Source organism: Rhinolophus sinicus, linkage group LG13, assembly GCF_036562045.2.
Source record: "Rhinolophus sinicus isolate RSC01 linkage group LG13, ASM3656204v1, whole genome shotgun sequence".
NCBI lineage: Eukaryota > Metazoa > Chordata > Mammalia > Chiroptera > Rhinolophidae > Rhinolophus > Rhinolophus sinicus.
In genome coordinates this window covers 61,623,912-61,636,491 of record NC_133762.1, presented here as the reverse complement: position 1 = coordinate 61,636,491, position 12,580 = coordinate 61,623,912, and the positions used below count along the sequence as shown (strand labels likewise).

The following is a 12,580-nucleotide window of genomic DNA, read 5'->3' as shown; positions in this document are numbered from 1 at the left end:
AGGTCAGAGACCTCATCCAAGGTAACAAAGCTAGAAGGTGACAGAGACACCTCAAAAACTGTGCTCTTATATACACACACATATGTCTACATACATTATAAAATTTTAGGATGCTGTTTTGAAATAAGTTGCTTTAAGTTAAGAAAGCATCCTTTTATTTCTGCTCTTTAAGTTTTTTTAAAGAAATGGCTATTTATTGAACACTTTTCAACATCTATTGAGATAAACTTTTGTTTGTGTGAGCTGTTAATAAAATGTATAAATAATTTCCTTTTATAACATTTAATTATCTGTACATTTCTGGGGCAGACTTTCTGTAGTCCAAGATCATTTTCAGTATACTGTTGAATTCTAAACATTGGTACCTTAATTAGGAATTTCATATTTCCATTAATGGAGCTAACTAGAGTTTTCAGGGGAGGGGTTGTTAGGTTTTGGAACCAACGTTATGTTAGGGTTAGAAACCTTTCCGTTTCTATGTTCTCATGTATCACAAGAATGAACTCTTCCTTGAAACCCTTCAAGAATTCACATGTAACTCCATCTAAATCCAGAACTATTTTATAGTATAATTGCTTTCTTGGTTATTGATCTTTCATATTTCATACCTATTCTGTACTCAATGTTAGTAATATGTATTTTTCAAGAAAGTATATCCATTTGTAGGAGAGTTTTAAAACATATTAATACACATTTCAGTCATGAATAGTACTTTTTTATACATTTAAAATTATCTGTTACTGTAATGTCCTAGTCCCTTTCTCTTTGCCTCTTCCTGTTTTCTCCTTTATCTTTACAATATTGCATAGAAATTTTTCTATTATTTGTAAAATTTTTTATGTAGAAGCAGTTAAAGATTCTTCATAAAATTTCATTTTTATTCTGCTTTATATTTTAGTTTATTTCCACTTGTGTCTTTTTTATTTATTTATTTAGGAGTTTTTCACTCAGCAACACTTCATGAACATCTTTCCACATAAACATGCCTTATTATTATCATTTTTAGTGGTTGTATAATATTTTATGAGTGTGATATATGTAAGCTGCACAGGTCACTAGCTCCCTTTCCCAAACTCAGCCCTGGATAAACTAAGGAAGAAGGGTGGAAGCGAGACTCTGAGGAATGGACACAAAGAAATGTGTGAGAGCCAGTTGGAAGGGAAAACATGGTCCAGAACAAGGATGGCCACATAGCTCAGAGCTTGGTCTACTGCCTTGAGACAGGATAACTAGAGCAATAACTTGTAGAGTTCTTTCCCAACAACTGTTCTTTCACCATCCAGTCTCAGGCTTCAGCTATGATCTCCAATAGCCAGAGTGAATGAAAGAAGGCAAGGCTCCTTGTTTTCTGTTTTTACAGGTGAGTTAGATACAGTTATTGCCCATTGGAGTTTACAAAATAACACATGTTAGGCTCTGCAGCTTGAAGAAATAAATGCTTTAGATGTTCCAACATTAAAAGGGGACACTTGTCAGGGGATCAATGACAATACGGACATGTGTAAGTATGCACCTTCCACATTGAGAGGAAAACACATTTATTTTTACATAATAAATAAGTGGCAAACAAAATACAGGAAAGGAAATATTCATGAAATCCAAGTCACTAAAATGCTTTAAAACATAAATTTTAAGACCAAGAAACCTGGTCTGAACTTAAAACACTGTTTATAGATAATCAACTATTGTTTAAATATGGCCCCATGTTATTAATATTTTAGAAAGGAAGGGGAAAGCATGGCTTTCTTTGTTTTTATGAGTTCCAATACACATAGCCTATTAAATGACATTCAGAAGAATATAAAATTATTGCCTAATGAGAAAATTGAAATGTCCAAAGCCAAATTCAAGATAAAGATAATATAATTCATTCATATGTCTCTATGAGGTCTTCACTATTTATGAAAACACCTGATTCTCAGGAGATTAAGTATTTTTATATTTTCTAATTCAGAATAAAGACATCAGACCTAACCTATTAATTGACACAGTATATTGAACCAAATCACAAATGATGCTCAGCAGTGAAAATGCTGTTTGAACTAAAATCTTCCCTCCTCAAGTTCTACAGAAGAGAATAAAAATTTTACACCAAATCAACTGGTTTAAGTGTCTTTAAGGAGTGGTTCCCATTCTAGAACAAAATGGAGTTTTCCCTAAGTTACCCATTCATCTTCTTAAAGCACATGGCATTGCATTTTATCGTGATGCTAGGAAGAAAATCTGACTGAGATGATTTGTCCTGGACAACTTTTGTCTTTTGAAAAAGCCAAAATGTGGAATGCACACATTTCCAACCTTTGAGAGTGGGACCTGTGGGCCTCATAAGGCTCCCACCTTCCCAGGGTGGAGCCCCTTCAGCCCTTCAGAAGTTGAGCATCCTCGAACACCAGTCCCCTGGTGTTCTTTCTTGGTCTGCTGCCATGTGGAACTGGAGAGGTCAATGGCCACATCTTCCAAGTTGTTCTTAGGGCTGGCTTCATTGGAGACTCTCTGGGGTCTTGCCTGACTTGGACTAGAACCTTCCTTGAGGTGTTCAGGGCCCAAGAGTCCAGCCAGCTTTTCTTCATTTCCTGGTTTCCTTATCATAACTGGATTTTTTATGCATCCCTTTCAACAAAGAAAAATAAAATAATAAAAATAGATATCTCTAAATTCAGCAATTAAATAAATTTATTCAATGTTATTGTTTTCTAATTACCATTAAAATTGTCCTTGTTAATACCTCTCTCTGGGTCCTCAAGAGAGTCATGTAGGTAATTCCCATGGTTAGGGATTGAAAACTGTTGTGTGCCAGCCAGGTGCAGCCAGAAAATCTGCCTTGTTTGGAGGACATGGTAATTTTTAAATTTTTATTTTTAAATTGTTGCCAACAGTTAAAAATCAGATTATATTTCAAAAGTGAAATCTCCAACTTCTCTCAAAAGGCAGAACGTCTGGCAATACTGGGCCTAGTTTCTTGTACAGCCATGAACCCATGGATGCCAGTAGGCAACCCTCCCCCACACACACCTGCTCCTGTAAGTTCAAAGGGGTGGGCTTGGTTTCCCACTGAACATTCTCTCTCAGTCTCTTCAAGGGGGCAAAATCAAGACTGTATTTACAGTTAGTATCTCTAGTCTCAGCATAGTATCTGATCGATAGGGGCTCAAAAAATGTTTGCTGAACAAAATCCCTCTTCCTCTCCAACTTAAAATGCCACCCCAAGCCCCCTAACTCTAATCTCCTACCCTTCCCAGGGTGCTGTCCTGATTCATTCCTCTAAGCTGTGATCCCTGCTCCTTGGTCTCTGGTAACAGCAAATAGACGACTAAGGGTGGTACTCCCTCAGAACACCCAGCCCCAAAGCTTGGGCCTCACCAGTGTAGACAGTTCTAGCACCAAAAATCTAAGGGAAAGAGGTCACAGTTGGACTGGAGGTTCAAGATGGCAGAGAAGATAAATGCTGCGCTTGCCTCATCCTGTGAACACATCAAAATTATAACTAAATTATAAAACTATCTGAAGTCTAGATGAACAGAAGTTTTATAACTAAGGATATAAAGAAGAAGCCATGTCAAGACTGGTAGGAGGGGCAGAAATGCAAAATGGGCTGGTCCCACACCCACCTTTGCTAGCTGCACCAGGCTGGACCCTGCCTCACCTAACTCCAGGACTGCGGGAGGCTTTATCAGTGGCTGAACCTTATGGGAGTTGGGAAGTGGAAGCAAGCCTCAAAGTGTCCTGGCTTTTTGTGGAGCTACCCCAGACCTAGTACTTGTGGCAGCTGTACTCGGTTCCCAGTGTGGCCTCTCCCATGTGTCTCCAGATATAGCACAGGCAGCAACTAACCATGGGTCACTTTGTAGCTCCTATCAGGTATACCCCAGCTGGTCACAGGCAGTGGCTGACCTGGACCTGCACCAGAGCTCCTACTAAGAGGCCCCAGAACAAACATACTTGGAAGTTGGTTTCAGACCACAGCAAAGCACCACCATATTTGCCCCACAAGTGGCACACACAAAGGGCAATCTCAACAGGCACCAGAGACTTCTGGGAGGAATCCCACTCCATGTGATAAGCCACCCACACAGCTGCCCCTAAGCTGTGGATGTGGCCAAGCCCCACAGCCAATCAGCCTGAGGGTCAGTCCCACCCGCTGCCAATAGCAATCAGGGCTCAACTATAACAGGAGGTTACACAAAACCCACACAAGGGACACGCCTGGAGCACCCAGCACAGGTGACCAGGGAAACTGTGCTACTGGGCCCCACAGGGCACCTAATACGTAAGGCCACCCAGCAAAACTGGGAGACACAGCAGCCCTACCTAATACATAGAAACAAACACAGAGAGGCAGCCAAAATGAGGAAACAAAGAAATATATCCAAAATGAAAGAACAGGAGAAAATTTCAGAAAAGGAACTAAATGAAACAGAGGCAAACAACCTACCAAAGACAGAGTTCAAAATACTGGTTATAAGGATGTTCAAGGAACTTAGTGAAAACTTCAACAAAGAGATAGCATGCATAAAAGAAGACATAGAAACCATGAAAAAGAACCAGTCAGAAGTGAAGAATACAATAACTGAAATGAAGGATGCACTAGAAAAAATCACCAGCAGATTAGATAAAGCAGAGGATTGAATCAGCAATTTGGAAGACAAGATAGCAGAAAATGCATAATCATAACAGCAAAAGGAAAAATGAATTTTTTTAAGTGAAGATAGTTTAAGAGACCACTGGGAGACCATCAAGTGTAACAACATTTGCATCATAGGGGTACTGGAAGAAGAGAGAAAGCAAGAAATTAAGAACCTATTTGAAGAAATAGTGCCTAAAAACTTTCTTAACCTGGCAAAGGATATAGACATACAAGCCCAGGAAGTGCAGAGAGTCTCAAACAAGATGAACTCAAACAGGCCCACACCAAGACACACTGTAATTAAAATTGCAAAGGTTGGGCTGGCCCGATGGCTCAAGCGGTTGAAGCTCTGTGCTCCTAATTCCAAAGGCTGATGGTTCAAGTCCCACATGGGCCAGTGCGCTCTTAACCACAAGGTTGCCAGTTGGATTCCTCGACTCCCACAAGGGATGGTGAGCTCCACCTCCTGCAACTAAGATTGAATATGGCACCTTGAGCTGAGCTGCTGCTGAGCTGCCGCTGAGCTGCCACTGAGCTCCTGGATGGCTCAGTTGGTTGGAGCGCGTCCTCTGTACCACAAGGTTGCTGGTTCGACTCCCGCAAGGGATGGTGGGCTGCGCCCCCTGCAACTAACAACGGCAACGGAACCTGGAGCAGAGCTGCGCCCTCCACAACTAAGATTGAAAGGACAACAACTTGACTTGGAAAAAGACCTGGAAGTACACACTGTTCCCCAATAAAGTCCTGTTCCCCTTCCCCAATAAAATCTTTAAAAAAAAATTGAAAAGATTAAAGACGAAAAAAGCAGAAAGAGAAAGGCAACTAGTAACTCATAAGGGAGCTCCCATAAGATTGTTAGCTGATTTCTCAACAGAAATTTTGCAGGCTAGAAGGGAGTAGCACAAAATATTCAGTGTGATGAAAGGTAAAGACCTACAATCAAGATTACCCAGAAAAGATATCATTTAGAATCAAAGGACAGATAAACGCTTCCCAGACAAGAAAAAGCTAAAGTGATCACCACCACACCAGTATTACAAGGAATGTTAGACGGACTTCTTTACGATGGGGGCAAGGGGAGATAAAAAATATGAATAATAAAATGGCAATAACTACATATCTATCAATAATTACTTTCAATGTAAATGGATTAAATGCTCCAATCAAAAACAGGGTGGCTCAATGGATAAGAAGACGAAAACATTACATATGCTGCCTACAAGAGACTCACTACAGGTTGAAAGACACACACACACACTGAAAGTAAAGGGATGGGAGAGTTATTCCATGGAAATGGAAATAGAAAAACAAAAAGGCTGGGTAGCAATAATTATACCAGACAAAATAGACTTTAAAACAAAGGCTACAAGTAGAGACAAAAAAGGAACCAGTAATCCCACTTCTTGGTATTTATCCAAAGAAACCCAAAATGGTACTTCAATGGTACCTGTGCATCCATATGTTCATTGCAGCATTATTTACAACAGCCAAGATGTAGAGGCAGCCTGGGTGTCCATCAATGGATGAATGGATAAAGATGAAGTGTTACATACATACAATGGAATATTCCTCAGCCAGGGAAGGGAATGGGTTCTTTCCATCTGTGGTGGCATGGATGGACCTGGAGGGTATTATGCTGAGTGGAGTATGTCAAACAAAGAAAGACAGATGCAATGTGATTTTACCTATATGTGGAATCTAAAGAACAAAACAAACAAACAAACAAAACAGGAACACACTCATATATACAGAAAACATTTTGATGGTTGCCAGATGGGAGAAGAGTTGAGGGGAGTGGGTGAAAAAAGGGGAAGGGATGAAGAAGTACAAACTGGTTGTTGCAAAGTAGTCATGTAGGGTGTAGCACAGGAATATAGTCAATCAGATTGCAATAACTATGCATGGTGTCAGATGGGTACTAGATTTATCAGGGTGATAAATGGGAGTGGGGCTGGGGAACAGGCTGAAATAGATGAAGGGATTAAGAAGTACAAATTTGTAGTTATAAAATAGTCATGGGGATGTAAAGTAAAGCATAGGCAATATAGTCAATAATATGGTAATAGCTATGTACAGGGCCAGCTGAGTACTAGACTAGTCAGGGGTATCACTTCTTAAATTATACAAATAGTCTAACCACTATGCTGTACACCTAAAATTAGTATAAAATAATATTGAATGTTAACTGTAATTAAAAAATAAAAAATGGGAAGAAAGGTGAAGGGGAATGAGGTTCCAATTTCCAGGTGTAAAACAAATAAGTCATGGGGTTGTAACGTACAGCATGGGGAATATAGTCAATGATATTGTGACAGCACAGTATGATGTTGATGGTTGGTGATCACTTCTTTAGGCATATAGATGTTGAACACCTATGGTGTATACCTGGAACTGATATAATATAGTATGTTAGCTATATTTTTAAATAAAAATCTTAAAAATAAATAAATAAAATCTAAGAGAAAGAAAATGTATGTGGCAGATTCTTAATAGAACTAGTACCAGAAACCGGACGTCCTGACTTCAGTATGTAGGGGGTTCATCATCTCCAGGTTTCACTGCTTACTCTGCACTATCCTGTTTCTTATTATCATGAGCTGTAAATTTTAGTTTTCAAAAATTCTAATAGCACTCAACATTTTGGAAACCTACTTCACATAATGCAAGTATGTGAAATGAAAGTACTAAAACCAAAGCCTGATGTGATCTTTCTACACACTGTCTACACAGTTTCAATGAAAAATAAGGCAACTGATCAAACCATTTAATTAATTAAAAATCTGCTATGATATTCTGAGCCTGAATCTGAGTAAATTCACACTGCTTTGCTTTACAAATGTCTGCCCAATGTAAAGATACCACCCCCAACTTCTCTTGTCCCCGTGCTCACTGCAGGTCCCTCTTCCTTACCAAGGAGCCAGTGTGCATGGGAACTCGCCAGGCCCCCCTCAGTGGACTTGAGGACAGAGTCAGGCAGCGGGATGCAGTGTTGCACCATGGCCCCATAGAGACCATACTGGGCCATCCAGCTGCTGCCTGCCCAACGCTTTTCTCGCTTCCACAACTTGGCCCTTCGATTTTGAAACCAGACCTGGTGTGAGGCAGAAGGAGACACTGTGACAAGGATGCTTGGAAGTGTCTCTGAGCAAGGAGTTCTAAAATGGACCAACTATCCTTCCTCATAGAACCTAGACCTTTTGGGAATTGTACCCACCATTTACTCAAGACTCACAGAGACTCATCATCGTGGGTGTGACCAATTTCCACTGAGGTTTTCCATGGAATTAGAATGACAAAAATAAAATCAAAGTATTCTTTCCCACATTGTGTGAAGGAGTCAACTGTAATGCTTCCTGGTTTTTCTCACAGAGTATAAAGAATTCATGCAGTCAATGGCCCCTTCTAATCTCAGGTTGTTGGGTTGCTGGTGATATTTCTCATGGAAAACATTATCTTAATAAAGAAATAGTATGTAATATTGTTTAGCTGTTTAAAGAGTAAGTTAGTGGCATAACTTCTGACCTGGAGAAATGTCCAAGATGTATTGTCAAGCAAAGAGGTTAAGAAGTATAACATAATACCTTTTTATAAAAATAAAATAGAATTCTATATGTATGTGAGTATATATATTTTTTGTTCAGGGCCAGATATATGCTATATGATGTGGAGACAGTGTGCAGAAAGTCCACATCAGGCTATTTACACTCGTTTCTTTGAGGCTTTATAGTAGAGGTATGGTCACTTTCTTTCATTGATATATCTTTATATAATTTTTAGTTACAGCCTACAATATTGTGATTTTAAAGAATGATTTAATAAAAGGAAAAAAAACCATGATGGTTACTGAGGATATCCTCTTGCAATAAACATAAAGAAAGGCTCTAGCACTGTGGTGCCTGCAGCTGAGTGACCCTTAGTTTGCCTGTGCAGGGGAATATATTGGGCCGTTTAGCTGTGGGTTTATTCACTGTATGTGGGATTAACATGTTCTCTGTGGTGTCTTAGGAAAAGAGAAGGGAACCCCAGATACCTATATTCCGTCTTCAGGAAGCTCAGTTTTCATGGCCAGCATTTCCCGGGCATACACATCGGGGTAGTGGGCCTTGCTGAATGCCTTCTCTATCTCTTCCAGCTGCTGGGTGTTGAAGACAGTCCTGCAAGGAGGCCCAAAACACATGGGCATATGTCCACAGGAGGCTGCCAGACTTCCCAGTTTAGGGACCCTGTGCCTACCTTCCCCGCTGTCCACACCCCAAAGGGCCACCTCATGATAACTGGATACCACACCTCTGAATGATTAGCCTCTGGAAAGTCCAGGAAGTTTGGTTCAAATAAGACAGAGTTCTTCAGCATTTTATTTCTCCTCAGTGAATTTCATCAACTCATTCTAAGAAGACCCATTTTAAAGGCCCACAAAATTGTGTCTTTTAAATGCAAAGATTGTCCTGCAGCCTCCTGGGAATTATAGAATTATGTTCCTTAATGGTTATTGTGCCCTTCCTGCTGCCAACCTGGAGGCTACTGGGGCTGCCCTAATGCAGGACCACACACTCTCAGATGCTGTGTCCGGAGGAGGAAAGAGTCAGGGAGGATGGCCTGGGCCTGTACCTGTGCAGCCGCTTCTTCCTCTTGCCAGGGGTACGGGATACCTTCAGGTCACTCCTGTCTTCAGATGGGCTGTACTTATCTGCTGGCACAAGGAGAAAGAGAGGACTTTAAAGGTGAACATATTTTTCACTTTATTTTCTGGATTTTAATATGAGGGTTGAATTATGAACCTGTTGAAGAATGTGAGTAATATTTAGCCATACAAGCGAGCATTTTTAACACTCACTATAATCCAGGCACTGTGCTTAGCCTTGTCCATGGATTATTGCAATTATTCTTCATAAAATAAAAGAACTCCAAGATAACTGCTATTAGTATCCTATTTTTACAGATGAGGAAACTGAGGCACAGAGAGATTAAGTAATTTGTCCAAGATTATACAGGTAGTAAATGAGGAAGTTGGGATTCAAACCCCAGACTGTGTGAAGCCAGAACTACTTGGCCACTAATTGCATTTCCTATACCCACTCAGTTCCCAAATTCATCCACTTCCTCTGCCTCCAACTTCCTTATCTTAATCAGCACACCAACATTTCTCAAAGGAGGGTTGAGGTTTGTGACATCAGAACACTTATCAGAATTGCTGCATCAGTGCTGAATCTCTGGAGGTGGGGTCCAGAAACTCATTCTTGACAAATGTACCCAGATGATTCTTGGATGCACTTGAAAAAAATATTAAGAACCCCACTATACTTTACTTTTGATATCCATTATATCAAAAGATCCAGGTAGAAAGGAAGGTTAAATGATAAAACTATTGTCAAATTCATTGTTAAAAAGCATTTTTGTCTCAAAGTATTGAAAATGAATTAAAGGAAAATTAATAAAATAATGTTAGTTTTACTCCATCATCAATTAGCTCGTCAGAAAACTGCTTTGATTATAATATTATAATAATGCTATCCAGTCTGGTACCGTTGGACACATAACATTATTGAACACATGAAATGAGGTTGGTTCAAATTGAGACTTGCTATCAATGTAAAATATTCGGTGGATTTAGAAGACTTAGCACCACCAAAAGTAAAATATTAATAATTTTTATATTTATTACATGTAAATATTTTGTATGTATTGGATTAAATAAAATACAGTATTTAAATTAATTTCACCTGTTTTATTTTCCCTTTTTAATGTGGCTTTGGGAAATTTTCGTTATACTCCCAGTCACATATTTCTATTAGACAGCGTTGCTCGTGGTCTTCCAGAAATGCCCTTACAGACTGAGATTTGGTTGCATTTTGCTTTTCCTTTTATCAGTGCTCACAGAGGAAAGATCCTATCCTATGAAAGTGGTTTCTGCATCTTCAGCGAAACAACTAATAGAAGGCTCATTTTGTTTTACAAAAAGACTCATGAAATCAAGTCCGTTTGGTGCTGAACAAAAGCTCACTTGCCTCCTGCCTTTCTTTTATTATCAGTGGAGACCCAACATACTCTTTTTTACCTGGGCTGTCTGGATGCTCAGTTCTAGGTTCTACCACAGTTTCCCTCGGTCCACATTTTCTTGTGTGATTCTCTGTTTCTCTCACACACACTCGAAACGTCTCAATTTCTTGGCCTTTGTCTTTAACAGAATTTTAATGATTCCTTCTCTTTCCCCATAATCCGCCTCTACGTCTTTGAGGAAATAGGTGAGCTGGAAGAAAACGCAAAGCATAACTACAATAAAATTGGCAAGATTGCTTCCTTTCTCCGCCTGGGAAGGAGGAGGGTGATGGCAGGAGCGAACCGTGGTACTCGGGCTCCCTTTCAGCATCCCGGGAGGCGTACAGTCCCACGGGTCCGGGCCCTCGCTCTTCAAAAACCGGTAAACCATTCAATTAATTCAGTAAACGTTTGAGCGCCCACGGGGTGCCGGGTTCTGGGATGCTGGTGAACGAGACCGGCCCAGGCCTTCCCGACCTATGCCGTTCCCGGAGGCCGAGACTGGCGCGGGGCGCTGGGGAAAGGTCCTCAGAAGACCGCTGCTGGGTTGACGAGATCCCCGGGGTAGATCCAGAACCGGGTCCACCCACTGCTGCGACCAGAACCGCGCGGAGAGGAGGGAATTTGGGGAGAGGGAAGAGACACGGGGCGCGGGTGTAAAGATACAACTCCCCCGGACCCGGCCAGGCTCTAGGATCTGGATTTCCCTTAGATCTGGGATGCTGGGGGGTGGGAACACAGTGGGACCACGCTCTGTTACTCTTGCGCGGCCCAAACCGGAGGGAACGGGTAGGAGCCGGATGAGCAGGCCTGTTTACCGGACGTGGAGATGCTCTCGCTCCGCTTCTGGAGGCCAAGCTGGGGCCGCGGGTGACGGAGGGCTAGCAGGGCCGCGTGCTCAGGCACCAGGGAAGGCAGGAAGGTCACGTCGGCTAGGAGCAGACAGGGCGCCGGAGCCGCAGCAAGAGGCTGCGCACCGAAGCCGCAGAGGAGGCGGAGACCCAGTGGAAGGGCCCCACGCGCAGGGGACACCAAGTCCTGGACCTCCGCACCGCGCGGCCGCGAAGCCCTTGCTATCCGATCCCAGCCAGGGTCCAGCAGGCGACCGTAGCTCGGCCTCTAGGCCCAGCAGGTCGGTGATGGCGAAGCCCCGGGGGTGCGGGCCGGTCGGAGAATCGCCGGGCAACAGAGCCCCGATCCTAGCGCGCCCGTCGGGAAGCGCATCTCGGCGGGTCATCGTTTATCAGTCGGCGAGGCTTGACCCTCTGTCAGTCACCTTTGCAGAAGGGGCTCAGCCTGGAGGACGCTTTATAAGAGTGGGCCGCCCTTCAGGCGCGGAAGACCTGGAGGGCTCCAATCAGCTGGGCGCCGACGCGTCATCCTTCGGACCCTGTGAGATGAGGATGCCACCAATTACCCTCCCTTCAGTAGCCGCCCTCACAGCTGCAATCCCCTCAATCACCTCTGTTAAGACGGGATTGTAATGGTGGCACTAAATCTTCTATTTTGAGACTTGGTTCTCTGGTATAATTTAACAAGTATAATTTAGCTTGGGACTTTTTGAAAGCTTTCTTCGCTTCCTATACATTTACTATGCATACCAGTTTCAATGTTTCTGTTTACTTCGGCCCAGTGCCGATCCTGTGACTTGGGAGAGGCTTGCATCTGTATGGGATCCACTCCTAGCTCCAGCTTAAATCTACATAACATATAAAAGGTTGCCATAACCCACTTAACTGCACCTTCTCCCACCCCCAAGTACAGGCCAAAGCAGGTTACATCCTGGTTAGAAAATATAAAACTTGAGACCAAACAAATACTCAATGCAGTAGTTTGTAGTAGTTTCCAGCAGACTCTGCCCAGCTGACCCTTCTCTTACTTTAATAAATCTTTCTTCTATATTTTTACCTGACTTGCGAA

At 42.0% G+C, this 12,580-nt stretch overlaps 1 protein-coding gene across 1 annotated transcript; it reads right to left on the bottom strand.

Moving 5' to 3' along the window:
• Positions 1–2,302: 2,302 nt before the first annotated feature.
• Positions 2,303–11,946, bottom strand: VSX1 (visual system homeobox 1). The gene is given in 7 exon segments (XM_019716780.2): positions 2,303–2,590; positions 2,592–2,610; positions 7,535–7,715; positions 8,655–8,778; positions 9,233–9,311; positions 11,479–11,690; positions 11,692–11,946. Coding segments are annotated over 7 exon segments (1,089 nt in total). The 5' UTR covers positions 11,898–11,946; the 3' UTR covers positions 2,303–2,322.
• Positions 11,947–12,580: the final 634 nt, after the last annotated feature.